The 21,688-nt window shown below is 38.7% G+C and overlaps 1 protein-coding gene across 1 annotated transcript in view; it reads left to right on the top strand.

Annotated features, from left to right (window-relative positions):
• RSBN1L (round spermatid basic protein 1 like) overlaps positions 1–20,751 on the top strand; it is a 79,425-nt gene extending 58,674 nt beyond the window's left edge. Inside the window, exons 4-8 of the mRNA XM_062195499.1 lie at positions 7,921–8,058; positions 9,791–9,933; positions 15,775–15,942; positions 16,769–16,877; positions 16,958–20,751. Coding sequence (XP_062051483.1) covers positions 7,921–8,058; positions 9,791–9,933; positions 15,775–15,942; positions 16,769–16,877; positions 16,958–17,599 — 1,200 coding nt within the window. The 3' untranslated portion in view covers positions 17,600–20,751. The remainder of the gene's footprint in view (positions 1–7,920; positions 8,059–9,790; positions 9,934–15,774; positions 15,943–16,768; positions 16,878–16,957) is intronic.
• The last annotated feature ends 937 nt before the right edge of the window (positions 20,752–21,688 follow it).

Genomic DNA, 21,688 nt, shown 5'->3' with positions numbered 1-21,688 from the left:
CTGGTACCCATATGGGATGCCAGTGTTGCAGATGGTAGCTTAACCCACTGTGCTACAGCGCTGGCCCCCCAATTCCAAACTCTACTTTTATTTTATTCTGGTTCTAAGTTGTTTCTTCGGAAACTTATGTCAACATATTAATTGATGATTGAATGTCTACTCTTTTGATAATGAAGCTATTAATAAATATGATCTAATCTGATTTGCTGAATTCATTCTAGGGTCGTTCACTGTATTAGTTTGTAGGTATATAACACAGTTTGATGTACCATTCCTGAAACATTGCTTGTCTTTGTCCTGAATTTCCATTTTGAATAATTGTTCCTAGCCCATCCTCCTCAAATACTTATGTACTCTACAAAGTATTACCATGGTAGGCACCATATGCTCTGAGAAAGGAGCTTTATTCCCCTTTAATGTATTAATTTTAATAATGGGTAATAATACTCCTACTTTCATTATTATTTTGTTTGAAGTTACATGCATATTTTTGGAATACACTGAATAAATGTCAGTACCTATTTTGAGTTGAAGGTGTATGCTGGATGTGATGGGAAATAGCTCCCCCTTGTGGCTCACTCACTTGAGATGTTTAGATTGCCTTAGCAATGTGATGAGGAGTTGCTTTTAAAAATAGGGGATTCCTCTCTCTCTGCTCTCCCCTTTCAAAACAGAACAATAACAAAAACAAAAACAGCATAATTGAACTTACAGTCTCATCTGCCTTCCCCTCAATTTTTGGCTGTAATAATTATCTGTGTATTTTCTTCAAATTGATGCTGATACAACTATATATATATATATATATATATATTCTGTAATTATTGTGTATTATTTATTTAAGTGTTCTAAGGAACTTTTAATATCATGGAATGTTGATAGAGATACCAAAACAACTACAAAAAACCTGGTTTTGAAGTCAAAATAGTTTATATAATGCTAGACCAAATAAATTGATTTGTTCTGAGGCTTCAAGGAAACTTTAATAGCTAGTATGTGTGATGGTCCTCCCAAACAAGAAGTGTTTTCCAAACTTGTTGGACTATAGAATCTCTTTTAAGGAACACATTTTCAGAAACAGCAAATTGAAGTGTGTTATTCTTCTTGGTTTTAAAAATTACTTATTCTTACTCTTTTTGCTTTTTCCTTTGTTGCAGCAGTTTTTATAATTAAAAAAACAATATTAAGTCTTTTGGATTTATTTTGGAGAATGTATTAATGTTAGAATGTATTAATGTTAGAAAGGCTACTATTTTTTAAATATTGGAAGTAGACCTCAGAATCACAGGTTTTTTTTTTAAATTTAAGATTACTTTTTATATGATTAATGAATGGAATTTTAGTTTAACATAGTTCATTTTTTGCTGATAATAGCTTCTGAAATTTTTTTATTGCCCATTTTATTTTATTTTATTTTATTTTATTTTGACAGGCAGAGTGGACAGTGAGAGAGAGAGACAGAGAGAAAGGTCTTCCTTTGCCGTTGGTTCACCCTCCAATGGCTGCCGTGGTAGGCGCGCTGCGGCCAGCGCACCGCGCTGATCGATGGCAGGAGCCAGGTGCTTCTCCTGGTCTCTCATGGGGTGCAGGACCCAAGCACTTGGGCCATCCTCCACTGCACTCCCGGGCCACAGCAGAGAGCTGGCCTGGAAGAGGGGCAACCGGGACAGGATCGGTGCCCCGACCGGGACTAGAACCCGGTGTGCCGGCGCCGCAAGGCGGAGGATTAGCCTAGTGAGCCGCGGCGCCGGCCTATTGCCCATTATTGAAGTTAAGTACAAGAAATCTATTTCCTGTTCTTCTTTCCCTTTATAACATTTATAGAGAACATACAAAGGGAAAAGTAAAAGTACAGGCACGATGGTCATGGGAGGAAATTTAGATTAAAAATACTGTAAAAGACAATGTTACAGATAAACTCTGGCAAAAATACGCATTTAAGTATCCTGCCTATCTTTATTGCGTTCCTTTTGAGAGATCTACAAGTATACATAAATTAAGATGACCCATATATCTGAGTATAGTCTTTGTAATTCACTGTATTTCTTTAAAAAGATTTATTTATTTGAAAGTCAGAGTTACACAGAAAGAAGGAGAGGCAGAGAGAGAGAGAGAGGCATTTCATCCACTGATTCACTCTCCAATTGGCCGCAACGGCTGGAGCTGTGCCAATCTGAAGCCAAGAGCTTCTTCCAGGTCTCCCATGTTGGTTCAGGGGCCCAAGCACTTGGACCATTCTCTATTGCTTTCCCAGGCCATAGCAGAGGGCTGCACTGGAAGAAGAGCAGCTGGGATTTGAACCGGTGCCCATATGGGATGCTGGCACTGCAGGCGGCAGCTTTACCCGCTGTGGCACAGTGCTGGCCCCAGTGTTTTTCTTTTTTAGAAAACAAATATATATTTTAAAGCAGTGACAAGTTTTGATTTCTTTCTGGTTAATTTTTAATTGTTTTTTAAGATTTACTTATTTATTTGAAAGTCGGAGTTACACAGAGAGAGAAGGAGAGACAGAGAGAAAGAAAAGTCTTCCATCCTTTGGTTCACTTCCCAATTGGCTGCAGTGGCTGGAGCTGTGCCAATCTGAAGCCAGGAGCCAGGAGACAGGAGGTTCTTCTTCCCATGTGGGTACAGGGTCCCAAGCATTTGGGCTATCTTCTCTTTTCCCAGGCCATAGCAGAGAGCTGGATCAGAAGTGGAGCAGCCGGAACTTGAACCGGCGCCCATATGGGATGCCAGCACTGCAGGCGGCGGCTTTACCTGCTACGCCACAGCGCCGGCCCCCTCAGGTTAGTTTTTTGAACAGAATCAGGAAACTGATGGTTTTGGAGAATGTATTAACTTTACTGAAAGTGAGTAGAGCACAGTAATCTCACATCCAGTGTCATGAGAATGCGAGGTTTTCCAGATAAGTGATTTTTTTATAGACAATGGGAGCATACAACTTTAAGTATCAAGATTTTAATAAAGGTATACAGCTCTTACCAAATATGTACAACGTAATTTAACTCTTTTTAGTCCTGGTTTGTCATTATGATATTACAATACTGATTCCCTACAGGATACCTGAAGTTGTGTTTGCCTCTCGCCTTCCCCCCTTCTCTTCTGAAGAGGTTAGTTCTAACTGTGCCTAATGTAGGAGCATGTATGTAAGAAGAGACTTTTTATGAATCATGGTTTTGTGGCAGTTATTTGGACTGTTTAGAGATTCTACCTGTACCCTCTCCCTGACCCCACTGACAGTGTTTGTTTTTTTTTAATTTTTAATTAGTTTTTAACAGATTCAGTACAGTTTGTAGACATAATTCTAAGAATAAAATGATATTCCTCCTTGCCCCCGCCCGCTTTTCTCTTCCCTGTTCCCTTGGATTCTTCAGTCAGAAATGCTGTATGTATGTGATTTTTTTTTTTAGCAGTTTTTGAAAACTTCTTTATTTATTTGAAAGGAAGAGTATAGAGGTAGAGAGAGAAAGAGAGAGAGGTCTTCCATCGCTGGTTCATTTCCCAACTGGCCTCAACGGCTAGAGCTTGGCCGATCCGAAGCCAGGAGCCTGGAGCTTCTTCAGGGTCTCCCATGTTGGTGCAGGGGACCAAGCATTTAGGCCATCTTCTACTGCTTTCCCAGGCCATAGCAGAGAGCTGGACCGGAAGAGGAGCAGCCGGGACTAGAACCGGTACCTGTATGGAATTGTTGGCACCGCAGGCAGCGGCTTTACCTGCTACGGCCATAGTGCCCGCCCATATATGTGATTTTTAGAGAATTTAGGGCTAATGTTCTTATGATATTATAGATTTAATTTTATTCTATATAATAGGAAAATTACAACTATTTGCTATATAATATTTTAATAAAGCAAGTATCACCAAAATCAAGAAATATTAACATTTTTGTGAAAGGATTGTGGATTTTTTGTGTTAACAGTATAAGTTCATTTCATATATTTCATCAGGAGCTATATACTTTTTAAATATGAATACTTTGTTATTTGAAATTTGCCATGTTTAAAACATTGAAGTAAAGAATATCAGTCGATTTTGTATGGATTTGAGATTGAGTTACTAAACAAAAATTGTATATAATTAAAAGGTATAGTATATTTTATAATTCAAATCACTTTTTTTCTTTTTCTTTTTTTTTTGTTTTGTTTTTGTTTTTGTTTTACAGGCAGAGTGGAGAGTGAGAGAGAGAGAGACAGAGAGAAAGGTCTTTCTTTACTGTTGGTTCACCCTCCAATGGCCGCTGCAGCCGGCGCGCTGAGGCTGGTGCACTGTGCTGATCCAAAGCCAGGAGCCAGGTGCTTCTCCTGGTCTCCCATGTGGGTGCAGGGCCCAAGCACTTGGGCCATCCTCCCCTGCCTTCCCGGGCCACAGCAGAGAACTGGCCTGGAAGAGGGGCAACTGGGACTAGAACCCGGGGTGCCGGCGCCAAAGGCAGAGGATTAGCCTATTGAGCCGCGGCACTGGCCTCAAATCACTTTTACAAATCCAGATTTTGATTTTAATTTAAATTTTAATTTAATTTATTTTTATTTTTTTAAGATCTATTTATTTATTTTAAAGTCAGAGTTACACAGAGAGAAGAGGCAGAAAGAGAGAGAGAGAGGTCCTCCAGCTGATAATTCACTCCCCAGATGGCCGCAACAGCTGGAGCTGCGCCAATCCGAAGCCAGGAGCCAGGAGCCTCCTCCGGGTCTCCCATGTGGGTGCAGTGCCCCAAGGACTTGGGCCATCTTCTACTGCTTTCCTAGGCCATAGCAGAGAGCTGGATCGAAAGAGGAGCAGCCGGAACTCAAACCAGCACCCATATGGGATGCCGGCACTGTAGGCCAGGGTGTTAACCCGCTGCACCACAGCGCCGGCCCCTAAAATTTGATTTTAAATATAAATGCATTTGATTGTATCCAATTGGTTATCATGGAATTGTGGTTAATATTTGCAGAATAAATGTTTTGAAAAATCATTGTTTTTTTAAAACATGATGGCTGAGAATACAGTTTTTTGTAAGATCATTTCCTAATATAATTTACCTTTTAAAAAAAATTTATTTGAGAGGGAGAGAGGAAGGGGAGAGGGAAAGAGGAAGGGGAGAGGGAGAGGGAGAGGGAGAGAGAGAGATATATATATCTTCCAGCTGCTGGATCATTCTCCCAAATGGTTGCAGTGGCTGGGGCTAGGACCAGCTGAAGCCAGTAGTTTCATACAGATTTCCCACATGGATATAAGGGTACAAGTATTTGGGCCATCTTCTGCTGCTTTCCCAGGCACATTATCAGGGAGCTAAATCAGAAGTGGAGCAGCTGCAACAGTAACTGGTACCCATAAAGAATGCCAGCATTGCAGACTGTGGTTTAAGGTGCTATGCCACAACACCAGCCCCTAACTTTGGTTTTAATAGTGGGCAAATTGGATTTATTTTGTACTTAGAACAAATTTTGGTTAAAAGGAAGAGAGACTTTACTTTTTTTTTTTTTTTAAGATTTATTTATTTATTTGAAAGAGTTACAAAGAGACAGAGGCAGAGAGAGAAAAGTCTTCTATCTGCTGGCTCACTCCTCAAATGGCTGCAATGGCTGGAGCTGGGCCAGACTGGAGCCAGGAGCCAGGAGCTTCTTCCAGGTCTCCCACGTGGGTACAGGGGCCCAAGGTCTTGGACCATTTTCTACTACTTTTCCAGGCCATAGCAGAGAGCTGGATTGGATGTGCAGTAACTGGAACTTGAACTAGTGCCCATATAGGATGCCGGTACTACAGGCTGCAGCTTCACTCACTTCACCACAGCGCCGGCCCCTTTACTTTTAGTAATAGTAAATTATGTCCTTAATCTACTTGTATGAATTATGCCAGGAGGTGGGGAGAACTAACCATAAAGTTTCAATTAGAATATTTGATACTATAATACTAGTAAAATCTGGATTATTTTTAAAATTCAGCGTTTCCCCAAAAATCCTTTGAACTGTTTATGGATTCTAATAGGATCATGCTTTAACAAAAAAATCATCAAAATCAGCAGCCCCAAACTAGACTTAGGATGAGGGGGGAAAAAAATCAAGGTTCTAATTTATTCAGTTTGTAATGTTAAAGTTTTTTTGTTTTTTTTTTTTTCTTTTTAGGATTTATTTTATTTATTTGAAAGGCACAGTTGAGAGAGGGGGAGAGAAGAGAGAGAGGGTGCTTTCATCAGCGAGTTCACCTCCCATATACCTGCAACAACCAGGGCTGGGCCAGACTGAAGCCAGGAGGTGCAGGAGCTTCTTCCAGTCTCCCACGTGGGTTTCAAGGGCCCAGACACTTGGGCCATCCTCCACTGCTTTCCCAGGCGCAATAGCAGGGAGCTGGATCAGAAGTGGAACAACTGGGGTTGAACTGGTGCCCAACTGGGATGCTGGCATTGTAGGTGGCAGCTTTACCTGCTGTGCTACAACATGGGCCCCTAATGTTAAAATTTTTTAATGTTTAAGTTTGTACTAATTTAGACATGGGTTTCATTTTATTTATTCCTCTCCTAATGCCACTCCCTCTGCATCATGATAAACTGCCCACATGATTTAGTTGGTCTTTGTTAATAGTGTGATATGGGAGAATGAACCAGCTTGATGGCTAGGAGTTATATGATTTTGGCTTTGTTAGAACTAGTCTAGTGATTTAGATGAAATATCTGATATAAGCCAGACAAAGAAACTTACACACAGGAAGTTGACGTGTACGATGTGGAACTAGAATCTCCCTAGTTTGACTTTTAGTAGCCAAATGACATATTTCAAAACACTTGGAAAATTTGTATTTTAAGTATTGTTTGCTTTCTCTTTCATAATATCCATGTGCTTTCTCAAATATGATCATTTGTACATGTAAAACAGCCCACAAATTCAGTTTCTTTTTCTTAACAGAATTGACATGTTATATTGTGGTGAATTTGATACAGTTCAGATCAAAAACCTTAGCTTTGTTAGATTGCCTTACAAAAGTGTATATTGATGCCTGATTTTCTTGTGGTGGTTCTGTTAGTGCATCTAAATATCTAGAAAACTACTGTAGAGTCAGGTTTTAACTCCAGCTTTCCATATAGGAGGTGGTAGGAACTTATAGGAGACAGGAAAATGATGAGACCAGGAGTTAATGGGGTACAGATCCCCAATCTTGTAACCTGGGGCTTAAAGAATGGTTTGAGATGCTGAGAAGTGAATGTTTGACAATTCATGAAAACTTAGGAATTCTTGGAATTCTGCTAAATAAGCTTATTAAGGAATTCACATGTCAGTATTATACTGCCTTTTTTGATTAAGCTAAAAATAAAATTTATGTCTTAAATTCTATTCCAATTGAATTTTTATTGTCATATTTCTGGAGATATGTGAGTTGGGCTATAAATTTCCATGATGTGATGACTGGTTGACTATCTAGGTTAACCTAGCAGATAAGACTGTTTTAAAACTGGGATAATCCTGGGCAATGTGGGACAAATTTGTCTCCTAAATTTATTGACCATAAAGGCTAATCCAGAGGAAAAGGATAATTAGAATTTTGCTTAAAGTTTATGAAAATAAGTTTTTTTCCTTAAAATAAGACTCAACTTGTTTAGTAGTGTTAGTATCTGAAAACACATAGGTTTCTTTGTCAGGATTTAAAAGAACTTGTGAAAATTTAGGTATTAATGAATCTTGAGGTACAGGTTGCTTTATGGTAGCTATTTGAATGCCACTCATTTGCAAGCACTTAAAACATAATTTTAAGTTTTCAGCAATCTTAGGTAAAACATTCTGATTAAGGAAATAAATGCTTAAGAGTGGATTTCTGAAGGTCACATAGTTGTCTTGTTTTGCTTGTCTCGTAGAAGCGTTCTGATATTCTGAAGACTGTTGTTATTACACAGTGACAGCAAGTATTACTGTGTATATAACTCACAATTGAATTTCTATTCTTTAGGTGAAGAGAACATATTCTCATGGTACTTACAGAGCTGGCCCAATGCGACAAATCAGCTTGGTGGGAGCCGTTGATGAAGAAGTGGGAGACTACTTCCCTGAGTTCCTTGACATGTTGGAAGATTCACCGTTTTTAAAAGTAAGGAAAGAATCCCAGCAATTGAAATTGTGGGTATTATTCTAATCTAACAAGTGATCCAAATGAACAGCTGTTTCAGAATTAGAAAGATTTTGGTTTTATTTGAATCAAAGGAAAGGAGATAATTAATTCTCGAGAAGTGTGGACATGTGACAGGTCCTGATTGTAATGGCAAAAGTTAAGTGGCAGACCAGAAGACAACCCTTACCTGTTGCCACTGTGGGAAATCAGTTTTCATGTGTTTGTGAGCTCTTCATAAACTGTGCGCTAAAGGATTTAAGCATAGGAAAGATGCCTACTAAATTAAAATGTTTAGGGCAGAGGAGTGGTCATTGGCATTGTGGCAAACTGGCCTGGGAAAAGGCACGTCTGCATTCCTGCCTCCGCTGTCGCTGGCTTGATTAGCAAGCACTCTCTGGGCTTCTGTTTCCTCATTCATCATACAAGGTATTTTGACCATATAGCTTAGTACTCCTTTAAACTCTGAGTTTTAGCTAGCTACGTTCCCTTTCTTTTTTATTAAAAAAGCAGCTTCTGTATTCCTGGAAATATTTTTTACTGTGGGTTGCTGGGACTGTCCCACTGAGAAATCATTGAGCTGTGTAATTAGTTAATTATTTAATTGCTAATTCAAAGGTCAGTGGGAACCCACATTAAAATTTGGGGTTCAAGTGAGCAGCAGAATGTGACAAGGTTATTGTATCTAAAATACCACATAATTTGTTGAACATCTCTTTTTTTTTCATTTTCTGCAATTTCTCCCAACTAGTTACATCATTAGTTTCATTCATTATTGAATATTTTGAAAAAAATCAATATTATTTGGTTTTTCCAAATTTAATTTTCAAAGCAAGTAAGCTAAAAAATCCATTGTTTCTAGAGAAATTTGACAGTCCTTCCTCACTTTCTCACAATCCTTCTCCCTCCCACTATCTTTTTTTTTTTTTTTTTAAAGATTTATTTATTTATTTGAAATGCAGAGTTACAGAGAGGCAGAGGCAGAGCAAGAGAGGTCTTCCTTCTGCTGGCTTACTCCCTAAATGGCTTCAGTGGCTGGAACTGGGCCAGATCAAAGCAAGGAACCAGGATCTTCTTCCAGGTCTCCAACGTGGGTGCCGGGGGACCAAGGTTTTGGGCCACCTTCTACTGCTTTTCTAGGCCATAGCAGAGAGCTGGATTGGAAGTGGAGCAGCCGGGACTTGAACTGGTGCCCATATGGCATGCTGGCACTGCAGACAGGAGCTTTAGCCTGCTGCGCCACAGTGCCCCTCACCCACCCCGCTGTCTCTTGAAATAATCTGTGGTTTATAGACTAACAGTCTCTTTAAGAAACTACTAAACAGAAGTAAATTTTGGTTCTCTTTTTAGTTTTGTTAGGTTACAGTTGTCATCAATCAAAGTATCTTTCTTAAAATTCAAATTTGATTGTTCATTTTTATAGATTCTCATGGAGAGCACTTGATTTTGTCATCAAATTACTAGCATCTTGTGATCCTTAGGTCTGGCAGAAGAAAGAGTAACAAGTGAGGGTGAGGGGAGAGAATGATGAGGGAAGAGCATAATTATCCTCTTAGTATGTTTGAAATACAATTTTTGACACAAAAGTACATGAATATATATTGATATATATTTCAAATGCTTAAGGATAAAGTTGTATATAAAAGTATGAGGGAAGCAAATTTGAAGGTATACTTTGAGAATAATTGATTTCTAAATAATTATTTGTCTCTAGTGTACACTGCCATGGGGGACACTGTCTAGTCTAAAACTAGAGAGTCGAAAAGATAGTGATGATGGGCCCATCATGTGGGTACGTCCAGGAGAACAAATGATCCCTGTGGCTGATATGCCAAAGTCACCTTTCAAAAGGAAAAGGTATGTCCGAGGGTGTGTGTGTGTGTGTGTGCATTTAAAATTGGGGGAAGGAAAAGTTTAAAGTGTAATTGGAGTATAAATTTAAAAATACCTATACATGCTGATATTTGTTATAAAACACTAAATATAAATAAGACACAAGAAACAGGCAAATGACAAGTTATAATTAGAAGTGGAAAAAATACCAGAGACAAACTATTTTGAAATAAATGTAACAGGAAGTATTCAAAACCTGTGTTAAGAAAAGGCATTTTATCAAAGATGTAAAATGACTGAAACAATTAGATTCACACTTCTAGCACCAGTTAAAATGATTTTAAAGTTTATAAGGAAGCTTTATCTGTATAATACAAATAGTAAGAACAATTTCACTTTGTCGTTGTTAGATTTCAGTAAACTGTTGTATTAAAAAGAATGTTTATAAAAAAGAAAACTGGAACAGAAGATAAGGAAGGGATGCTTATATTATTAGGTATTAAATTACTATAAAACGTAGATCATTGGAACAGGATACACTGCAGAAATAGATCTGAGTACTGGGAGCTTCATATATGAGTGTTGGGGGTGGAGGGAGGAAGATTTGTCCAAGTGAATAATGCTAGCAGAATTGGCAGTCTATCTGAATGAAAACAAAGCAGAGCTCCTGCCTCATAGAAGTAAATTAGAGACTGTTTCAGGCTGGTAAGGCTGTTTATATTGTTGACAGAAAAGAGAGTTGCTGTAGTAATTTTGTGAAAAAAATATGGCAATAGCCTTTTATAAAACTTGCAACATTATAATTCTTCAATCTAGCAGGCTTAGTTTTGGGAATTTTACCCAAGGCATAAAAACACTAAAGGTAAGCATGTAAAAATGTTAATTGTAGCATTGTTTGCAGTGAGAGAAAACCATAAACATGACTTGAATGCCCAATCAGCAGGGGAATGGTTGAATATATGATACACTTATAAAATTTTAAAATTCATTTTAAAAATACATAGATAGATGGAGATTTCTTATTTACTGGTCAGTCCCCAAATGCTCACAACAGCTGGGGTTAGGGCAGCGGAAGCCATGAGTTTGGAATTCAAGCTGGATTTCCCATGGTGATGGAAGGGACCCAGGTACTTCAGCCATCACCCACTGCCCAGGAAGCTGGAAACAGGAGTGGAGCCAGAAATTGAACCCAGGCTGTCTGATAGGGGATGCAGGCTAGACCACTCAATCCCATTTTGTATATGCTGGCATCCAGTGTGGGTTGCTGGTTCAAGTCCCTGCTGCACCACTTCTAATCTAGTTCCCTGCTAATGTGCCTGGGAAAAGAGCAGAAGATGGCTCAGGTCCTTGGGTCCCTGTACCCATATGGGAGACCCAGATGGAGTTGCTGACTCCTGGCTTTGACCTGGTCCAGCCCTGGTTGTTGCAGCCATCTGAGGAGTGAACCAGTGGCTAGAAGATATCTCTCTCTCTGTCTCTCCTTCTCTCCCTGTAACTCTGCCTTTTGAATAAATAAATAAATCTTTTAAAAAATCATTAAATAGTTAAAAAATAGAATTTTTAATGACTTTTCATCTGGAAGAATATCCATGACACTTGAAAAAGAGCAAAATGTGGAATAATGTATCTAGTATGCTTCTATTTTTATGAAAAAAATGCCATGTGTAAAGATATAAACTGAATAAGGTGTAGAATAATGTGCACTAGGTTAATATCAGTAGGAATGGAGGGAGTGATGCAGAGGGAGATACCAGAACTAAAATGGTTTTACTGGGTCTAGCGATTACTTTTTTGACAATTAAAAAAAAAAAGATTTATTTATTTTAAGGGCAGAGTTAGAGAAGAGAGAAATCTTCCATCTGTTGGCTTACTCTTAAAATGGTTGCAACAGCTGGAGCTGGGCCGAGCTGAAGTCAGGAGCCAGGAGCTTCCTCTGGGTCTCCCACATTGGTGCAGGGGCCCATGCATTTGGGCCATCTTCTGGTGCTCTCCCAAGGATATAAGCAGGGAACTGGATTGGAAGTGGAGCAGCTGGGACTCGAGCTGGCACTCACATGGGATTCTGGTTCTGAAGGTGGAGGTTTAACCTACTATACCATTGCACAGGCCCCCCCCCCCTTTTTTTTTTTTTTGATAAAGACTTTATTTATTTACTTGAGAAATAGAGTTACAGACAGAGAAAGGGAGAAACAGAAAGGTCTTCCATCTGCTGGTTCACTCCCCATATGCCACAATGGCTGGAGCTGAGCCAATCTGAAGGCAAGAGCCAGGAGCTTGGCTCCCACTTGGATGCAGGGGCCTGCACTTGGCCATCTTCCACTGCTTTCCCAGGCCATAAGCAGAGAGCTGGATTGGAAGAGGAGCAGCTGGGACACGAACCAGCACCCATATGGGATGCCGGCACAGCAGGTGGAGGCTTAGCCTACTACAGCAGTGCTGGCCTCTGATTATTAATTAAAGAATATTATTGAGTAAACTGTAGGTTGCCTGATGGCAGAGGTTTCTGATGCCGTATTCCTATGTGACTATAGCATCTGAACAGTGTTTGATACGTACTAAACTATTGGATGAATGAAATTTTACAAATTGATTTGTAAATTGTTAGTAAATAGTAAAATTGACATGGTTCTCAGTGGTTCTTAGCTTTTTTGGGGGGACCAGTCTTAAAGTTTCTTCTCAGAACAATGCAGTTTTTTTTTTTTTTTTTTGACAGGCAGAGTGGATAGAGAGAGAGAGAGAGAGATAGAGAGAAAGGTCTTCCTTTTTGCCGTTGGTTCACCTTCCAATGGCCGCTGTGGCCGGCGCATTGAGCTGATCCGAAGCCAGGAGCCAGGTGCTTCTCCTGGTCTTCCATGCAGGTGCAGGGCCCAAGGACTTGGGCCATCCTCCACTGCCTTCCCGGGCCATAGCAGAGAGCTGGCCTGGAAGAGGGGCAACCGGGATAGAATCCGGTGCCCCAACCGGGACTAGAACCCGGTGTGCCGGTGCCGCAAGGCGGAGGGTTAGCCTGTTGAGCCACGGCGCCAGCCGCAGAACAATGCAGATGTACACAAACTTTCAGAGATAGTTTAAAGGGGGTTCATTAGCCCCCTGAGGAACTTCCATGTACCTCAGGGTTTATAACCATAATATTTGTGATGATTTTACATCATACTATAAACCCACCAATGATAACACTGTGCCTGGCACTGTGCTAAGTCTGTATATATTTTAATTCATTAGAATGTGGTTTATGACACAAATTTATGGGCTTTTGAAGGCCTTGTAGTTTTTCACAGGAAGTAACAATATTATATAGTTTCCTGACACACATAGAACATGAAGCAACAAAAACAGTATCATATATGTTTGTATATGTAGTAAAACTGTAATGCAGGGGTATACAGAGAGCAGTAAGTAGTAGACATTAAAAACAGGAAATCAGAATGGTCCCTAGGAAAAGAGACTAGGGGAAGAGGAAAAAATTATGAGGGTAATTCAGAGCTGTCCCTGGAAGCAACAGAAAAACCATAGAGGGACATAAATAAGATGATGACTCTCAGCCACAAGTTCATCTCATCTCTTTCCCCTTCTGCAGCAAAATCGGCGGTTTTTGCAATGAGTAGTGCTGTGTTAGCAGCAGTAGCTTCTGTAAGGGGATCTCATTTGCCACTACCTAGTAGCATTTGGCATATAGTACCTACAATGTGTCTTTTTTTTTTTTTTTAAAGTATTTTACTTATTTATTTAAGAGGTAGAGTTAAAGACAGTGAGAGGGAGAGCCAGAGAGAAAGGTTTTTCATCCGCTGGTTCACTCCTCAAATGGTCACAACAGCCAAAGCTGGCACCATCTGAAGCCAGGAGCTTCTTCTACGTCTTCCACATGAGTGCGGGGGCTCAAGGACTTGGGCCATCTTCTACTGCTTTCCCAGGCTATAGCAGATAGCTGGATGGGAAGAGGAGCATCCAGGACTAGAACCGGCACCCATATTGGATGCTGGCACCACAGGTGGAAGATTAATCCACTGTGCCACAGCGCCGGCCCCACAATATGTCTTCTATAAATAAGGAGTAATTACATTTATTTTTTTGACAGGCAGAGTTAGTCAGTGAGTGAGAGAGAGAGAGAGACAGAGAGAAAGGTCTTCCTTCCATTGGTTCACCCCCCAAATGGCCGTGACAGCCGGCGCGCTGTGCCAATCCGAAGCCAGGAGCTGGGTGCTTCCTCTTGGTCTCCCATGGGGGTGCAGGACCCAAGCACTTGGGCCATAGCAGAGAGCTGGACTGGAAGAGGAGCAACCAGGACTAGAACTTGGGGTACTGGCGCCGCAGGCGGAGGGTTAGCCAAGTGAGCCGCGGTGCCAGCCAGTCATAATTACATTTTAAAAAGTTATCTGTTCTAGGGCTGGCGCTGTGGTGCAGCGGGTTAAAGCTCTGGTCTGAGGCACCATCATCCATGTGGGCACTGGTTCTAGTCCCAGCTGCTCCTCTTCTGATCCAGCTCTCTGCTATGGCCTGGGAAAGCAGTAGAAGATGACCCAAGTCCTTGGGCTCCTGTACTGCGTGGGAGGCCCAGAAGAAGCACCTGGCTCCTGGCTTCCGATCGGCACAGCTCCAGCTGTTGGCAGCCATCTGGGGAGTGAACCAGTAGATGGAAAGACCTCTCTCTCTGTCTCTACCTCTCTCTGTAACTCTTTCAAATAGATAAATCTTTAAAAAAAAAAAAAAAAGTTATCTGTTCCAGATGTGAGGTTACTACATAAAGATCATGGAAAATGCATATTGTAAAGCAACTGTGCATGGTTTCAAAATTCTTTTGTCATTAAAATAAACTTATATTTTAATTATGTTTTTCCATGAACTTTTTAAAGTCCTCTCCTCTCTCTTGTGTTAAGCCACCTGATCTGAGTGCAGGCATAAATAGACCCAGACTTTGGGCAAAGATTCTGGAGATAGTAGTGTCCTTTTACCCCAGTGGATGCTTGAAATTGTGGATAGTAATAATCCTGTGTGTGCTTCTTTTCCTGTCCATACATATGTATGATAAAATTTAATATAACTTAGCTATTTAAGATACTAGCAACTAATAAAACAGAACAGTTTTAACAATATACTATAATAAAAGTTATATGAATGCAGTTTCTTCTCTCGCTATCAAAATCTTACTTTAATTTTGCCTTTTTATATAAAGAATACATTTATGGCTTCTCTTTGGCATATCTAAATTACCAATAGCACTATTCATGAGCTTTGGGGCTATCATTAAATAAAATAATGGTTACTTGAACAGAAGCCCTGTGATACTCTAACAGGTATTTTGATAGTGGAGATGGCTACTAAGTGACTAATGGGTGGGGAGCATGTTGATACATTGGACAAAGCATGATTCAGGTCCAGAGTGGAATGGAGTGGGATGGTACGAGATTTCATCATGCTACTCAGTTTGACGTGCAATTTAAAACTTAATAAATTGTTTGTTTCTATAATTTTCCATTTAATTTCTTAGGCCCACAGGTAACTGAAACAGTGGAAAGCAGAACAACAGATGAGGGTTTGCCCTGTGTAGGGAAACCTGGGTAAATCACACCATCTACCTGTAAATTACCACATATACGTGTATTTCCTCATAATTGTCACTTTTGTGAGGGGCATATGAGGACAAAGAATGGACTATATGTGTGTTTTTTGTTCTTGTTCATTTAAAAAAAAAAAAAACTCGAAATGCCTTAAGAAATATCTTACTGTACTTTCACCTTTTCACCTAAAGCAAGTACTTTATGGCAGAGCAGGTGATTTTAAATCCTTTTTGTCTGAATATGTGATTATTGAATATCTGATGTTGTTGAAGTGTCAATATACAAGTGTAGCTTACTCTTTTTTAAACAGAACGACCAATGAAATAAAAAACCTTCAGTACCTACCTCGAACTAGTGAGCCTCGTGAGATGCTCTTTGAAGACAGGACAAGAGCTCATGCAGATCACATAGGACAAGGTTTTGAGCGACAGACGACAGCTGCTGTTGGAGTGCTGAAGGCTGTACACTGTGGAGAGTGGTATATATACCTACGGCTGTTTTAATGAAAAGCTTCCTAGGCTTCTAAACTTTTTCTAGGAAAGTTTCTTCGTAACTTATTATGAGAAAAAAGCTTCATTTATTTCCCTGTATTGGGATGTCCTAGTTATATAATTACACTAAAGATTTTAAATTGTTAAAATCTAGTACAAGTCATTTGTGTTGAGAGAAATGTAATTTCATTTTCTCTGTAACATGAAGATAAAAGAATGTTGAGAACATTCAAAATCTTCCTCACCAACTGCTTTGAGATATATAGTTAAATACTGCCATATGTTACCATGGTTACCCTGCTGTCCTTTATATAACATTAGAAGGTACTCCCTCTAGTAATCACTATTCTATCCTCTACTGTTTTTTTAAGCTTTGATATATATGTAACTGAGAACATGTGTGATTTGTCTTTCTGTACCTGACATCTTTCCTATATGACATCCTTGATTTATAATCTTGCTATAGTACTTTGAACTTTAGAACTAACTTAATTCTACAAATGTTGACTTTAACTTTAAAACAAAACACCTGCCTTTTTGGTTTGCATAATTTACTGACTCAAATAATTTTAGGTTTTCAAAATCCTGTGACAAATAGCTATGATAAAGTAAAGTGAGTTATTTTTAATTGGTGTTCAGGTTGAAAATCTTGGTTTTAGCTGTTTAAATATGTAAAGTAGTTTTCCAGTTATAATTTATTTGTAAGACATTACTTTGGTATTGATTTTAAACTACTTTTGCTTGAATTTAATAAGGACTAAATAGAGTGAAACATTAATGCCAGATTCTCCATGATCTCATTTTATTTCTTAGGCCCGATCAACCCCGAATAACCAAAGATGTAATTTGTTTTCATGCTGAAGATTTCTTAGAAGTAGTTCAACGAATGCAGTTAGATTTACATGAACCTCCTCTGTCCCAGGTACATGTAAAACAATTACTGTCTTTAGTTTGGTTTTAATTGTGGAATAAAGTCTTACTTATATTCCTTGTTTTTTTCAGTGTGTCCAGTGGGTTGATGATGCAAAACTTAATCAACTGAGGAGGGAAGGCATTCGATATGCCAGGATTCAGCTGTATGATAATGACATTTATTTTATTCCAAGGAATGTTGTTCATCAGTTCAAGACAGTTTCAGCTGTATGCAGTTTAGCCTGGCATGTTCGGCTCAAATTATATCACTCAGAGGAGGACACTTCTCAGAACACAACTACTCATGAAACAGGCACTTCCCCAGACTGCACATCATCAGTCCTTGGACCTCACCCTGACAGCACACGTTGTGCTGGGAGCAAAACCTCTGTGGATTCTGTTTTTTCAGACAAACTTCATTCTAAATATGAATTACAGCAGATTAAACACGAACCCATTGCATCTGTAAGAATCAAGGAGGAACCTGGGAATGTTAATATTTCTGAAAAGACTAGAGCATCGAATAATATGGATGGCAAGAATGTTAAAGGAAAATTGGATCATGTTCAATTTACAGAATTTAAAATTGATGTAGATTCTAAATTTGAAAACAGCAACAAAGAATCAAAGGAAGAATTGTGCCCTGGAAGCCTCATAAATCTAATAGATACAAGGCAACCTAGTTCAGCACATTCAAATCAAGATGGAAAAGATGATGACATTTTGTGCTAAGTTTGTACATACAGAATTGTGTTTTTTTAATTAATAATGTAATAAAGATTCATGAATTCTGAAAGCAAGCTAAGGACTTGCTCCCACATCTGTTACAAAATATAGTTTATGTAGCTTTGTAACATTCCTCAGTGCCTGTCCATAACTGTGAAGTATGAAGCACTTAGGGCCAGTTGCACTGTAAACATTGCAGGTTTAAATATAAAAGAGTCTTTAAAAAATCATTTGAGTTGGAATTACAAGTTTTAGAATAGAGCTGACATTAACATATATATTTTGTAATATGAGCCAGAATTCTTTTTTGACAACTTAAGGCTTTTCCATAGAGCTTATTTATACCAATTTTTTTTTTCATTTTAATGTGTCAGCACTGTAGTGTAAATAGCTTTAAAAAGTTTTTTAGTGTGATTTATACGGTGTGAGCCATTCAATAAAGGTTCATAATAATAAATATGTTTTCTGTTGGGTCTGCAAAGACAAATTGACAATTCATTTAAATCATTTGTTTGATGTATTATGTTTCTCTGCTAATATATCCATTTAGAGTGGTAATGAAGTGTAAATGTAAGCCTCCAAATCTAGTAAATATTTAAATTCTCACACTGTGCAAGCATTTTAAAAGAACCAAGATTCAGTTATGAAAGCATATATGTGTGTATGTATGTATGGGAATGTATATATGTATATTATTTTGCGTAATTTCTTATGTTGCTGATAAGATGAATATGTGACACTTCTTAGCCCTATTCCCTGGAATACATTTTTAAATATTTATATGCAACATTAAGAAAACAGTTTAGTTAATAGAAACGGTTTTAGAAAGTTGGGGTAAACAAGGTATATTAATGATACCTAACCCTTCTATCTAACCATGTGGCCAGATTACATATCCCTAGTGGAAATTTCCTTTGTTCTATATGGAATGGTAAGTTTAGAAAATTTTCTTACTAATAAGCATCTGTGTTGTACTAAGTGGTAGCTAAGTAAGATGATTAGCTGCAGAAAGTTTAATTGTAATCAGTTACAATCCTTTTACATTTTTCTTCCACAATGGGAAAAAAAATACGGCAGACACAAAATCATGACATAAGGGCAATGACAATGACTCAACTGCCGTATATACAAGATATAACAGAATACTGTGTTACCTCATTGTTCTCAGGATCTCCTGTCCACCTTAGCAAGGCAGACAACTCGTAAAACTTCCTTTTTCAAAAGAAGCTCTAAAGTACACTGCAGTAGGAAACAAGACAGTGTGTATAGATGAGTAAAACCAATCTCTTTGATGCTGGGCTTAAGCACTCTCAGACTGCTTCCACTACTGTTAGGAAAGTCAGACAAGAGCCTCTGATGTATGCATTGATAAAAGGAGCTCTGCTCACTGCAAATGTGTTTTATTTTATTTTTGGCATTATTCTGGGCCCATACTTCAGTGAGTGACTTTTAACTAGGGCTCTTTGTTTTTCCTTTGGGGCTACTATTGTGTGTGTTTCAGTGGTTTCTGTCCTGGCCTCACTTGTGGTACCCTTGATCAAAACTGCTCATCGTTTCTGGCTAGAGAGAAGCCATTTAGAAATAAGCATTTCACCAGAACAAAAATTAACTGCAGTTCTGGCTCTCAGTTTTATTAAAAAAAAAAAAAATAGGCAAATATCTTAGGAAGTCTTGATGGTTTCTAGGAAATCAGTATGTTTGCAACATAGGAAGTCTCATGGGATAAGGAGGGCACAAATGATGATAATGTAAATAGGGGTTCTGTTTTAATGTCACTTGTCTCATCCTGTTTCCCACCTATTTAATCTTCTAAGTTAAATTTATGGATTTGCACCTAACTTGTTGGGAGACAAAAGTTCTTAATAAACCAGTACTGAGAAATAGGAAGGGATGTTAAAATTTTTTTTTTTTTTTTTTTTTTTTTTAGTTGAAGGGTGACACATTTAATAGGGTGTGTATTTGGGTTTTGTTGTTTTGTTTTCCAGTAGCATATACATAGGTGCACTGAGGTCATACTATAAGAAAATGTCTTTAGAGTGTCCCTCCAAAATATACGAGCCTTAAACTTTTAACTTCAAGGAAGGCATATATAAAACAGATCTAGTTTCCTGCATAGGCTAGAGTCAGATATCCGTAATTTGAAAAATTGTTTTGTAAAATGCATACATCTCTGTGGAGGTGGAGTATAAATCTTGGGCTTAAGATTTCAAGAAACAGCCTTGAATAATGCTTATGTTCCTTGTCTTACGGGTTATAATTTACAAATTTTCATCAGATGGACTCTGAGAACTTGTTGACTACCTTTGTTATAAATTCTATTTTAATATTGCATTATATTAATGGCTTCCTAGTTAGTACATTCCAGTTCTTTATCTGAATATAAGGTTTTTGCTTTTGTTTCTGATTTCTTGGACCAGCTAAATAAAGCACTTAAGATATAGTTTCTATATGGTCATAAACTATATAGAATAATTGTTAAGCAAATTATTAAATGGATATACAAACCTTTTAAAAACTAAGATACCTCTGTGGTGTCTAATACAGTGCTTTCTCCCCCTAATTTTGTTTAGACCCTTGTAGATATCTAAGTAATATATATATTCCTTACTCAGGTTAGCTGGTTAGCTAGCAAAAAGATTCAGTATTTCTGATATTTAGTTGCGAACTTTACTAAAGCCATATTCATTATCTTCCTTGTTATCAAGGCTGTTGACTTTAAATAAAGATTAGGTTCATTCAACATTATTAACACTGCATGTGTGTGTGCATGTGTGTGTTCCTCTGTGTGTAAGTTTGTTGGAATACTCTTTCTACATATTTTCATTTTTCATTCATCCGATAACTTTCTGGAGGGTTGGGCGTGTGGAGGGTAGTAAAGATTATTTTATTTCTTAGGTTAAGTCTTTAAGGTATTTTAATAGTTTTCCTAAGCATAGAGCAGTTTTTTCCCCAAATACTTATGGCAGGTAAGAAGATTTTTGTAAATAATAAATTAGCACCATTTTTGGTAAAATAGCATTCAATTATTTTTTGAATAGGTTTATTGTCATGTAAAGCAAAACTCAAAATTTACACTTAGCAAAGGTGCGATATTTGTTTTTGGAGTTTCAAGAGGTATTTTTCTTGTCTTCCACCTTTCAATAAATACTAAGGTTGATAACCACAATCTTTTTACCTTTGTTTTGTAATTATTCTAAGTTTGACATTTTATTTTAATCTCGTCATCTTTAAAATTGTGAAATCTTGGAAATGATTTCAAACTGAAAATGTTTTTAAAAACTAGCAACCAAAAGCTGACTTGTGCCAGCAGAGGAACGTATTAAGGCTTACTTTAGGGTCACCAAACTCTTAGTTGTGTGTGTTGGGAGTGCCATGGTGAACGCCTCCCCTGCTCCACCTCGACACAGCCATGTCTGCTTCAGAAAGTGCAGTTCTTCTCAAAATACTTTTAGGCTGCTAACAAGAGACATGATGGACCTTAAGTCTTTAAGGGTGATAGACTATCTCTTACTCCTCAATCTGATGTTAACCACTTTGGTATGTAAACAAAGCTTTATTGGTTTGAGAATACATTGTTTGTTTCATGACACAAACTGACAGTTCAGACAATTCAAGAGAGCCGAAACTGCTTTGATCTTGCTTGGCTTCTTTGTTTAGCACTCTTGTGGGATCCACCGCAGCCTGCAGGTGGAAGTGCCCATTTGTAGAACTTAATGGCGGCCGGCGCCGTGGCTCAACAAGCTAATCCTCCGTCTTGCGGCGCCGGCACACCGGGTTCTAGTCCCGGTTGGGGCACCGGGTTCTGTCCCGGTTGCCCCTCTTCCAGGCCAGCTCTCTGCTGTGGCCAGGGAGTGCAGTGGAGGATGGCCCAAGTGCTTGGGCCCTGCACCCGCATGGGAGACCAGGAGAAGCACCTGGCTCCTGCCTTCCGATCAGTGCGGTGCAGCGGCCATTGGAGGGTGAACCAGCGGCAAAAAGGAAGACCTTTCTCTCTGTCTCCCTCTCTCTCTCACTGTCCACTCTGCCTGTCAAAAAAAAAAAAAAAAAGAACTTAATGGCACACAGAACTGAAAGGCAGTGTCTTTCCCTTTTAAG

The sequence above is a fragment of the Lepus europaeus genome, chromosome 1, assembly GCF_033115175.1.
Source record: "Lepus europaeus isolate LE1 chromosome 1, mLepTim1.pri, whole genome shotgun sequence".
Lineage (NCBI taxonomy): Eukaryota > Metazoa > Chordata > Mammalia > Lagomorpha > Leporidae > Lepus > Lepus europaeus.
This window is presented reverse-complemented; position numbering and strand designations above follow the sequence as displayed.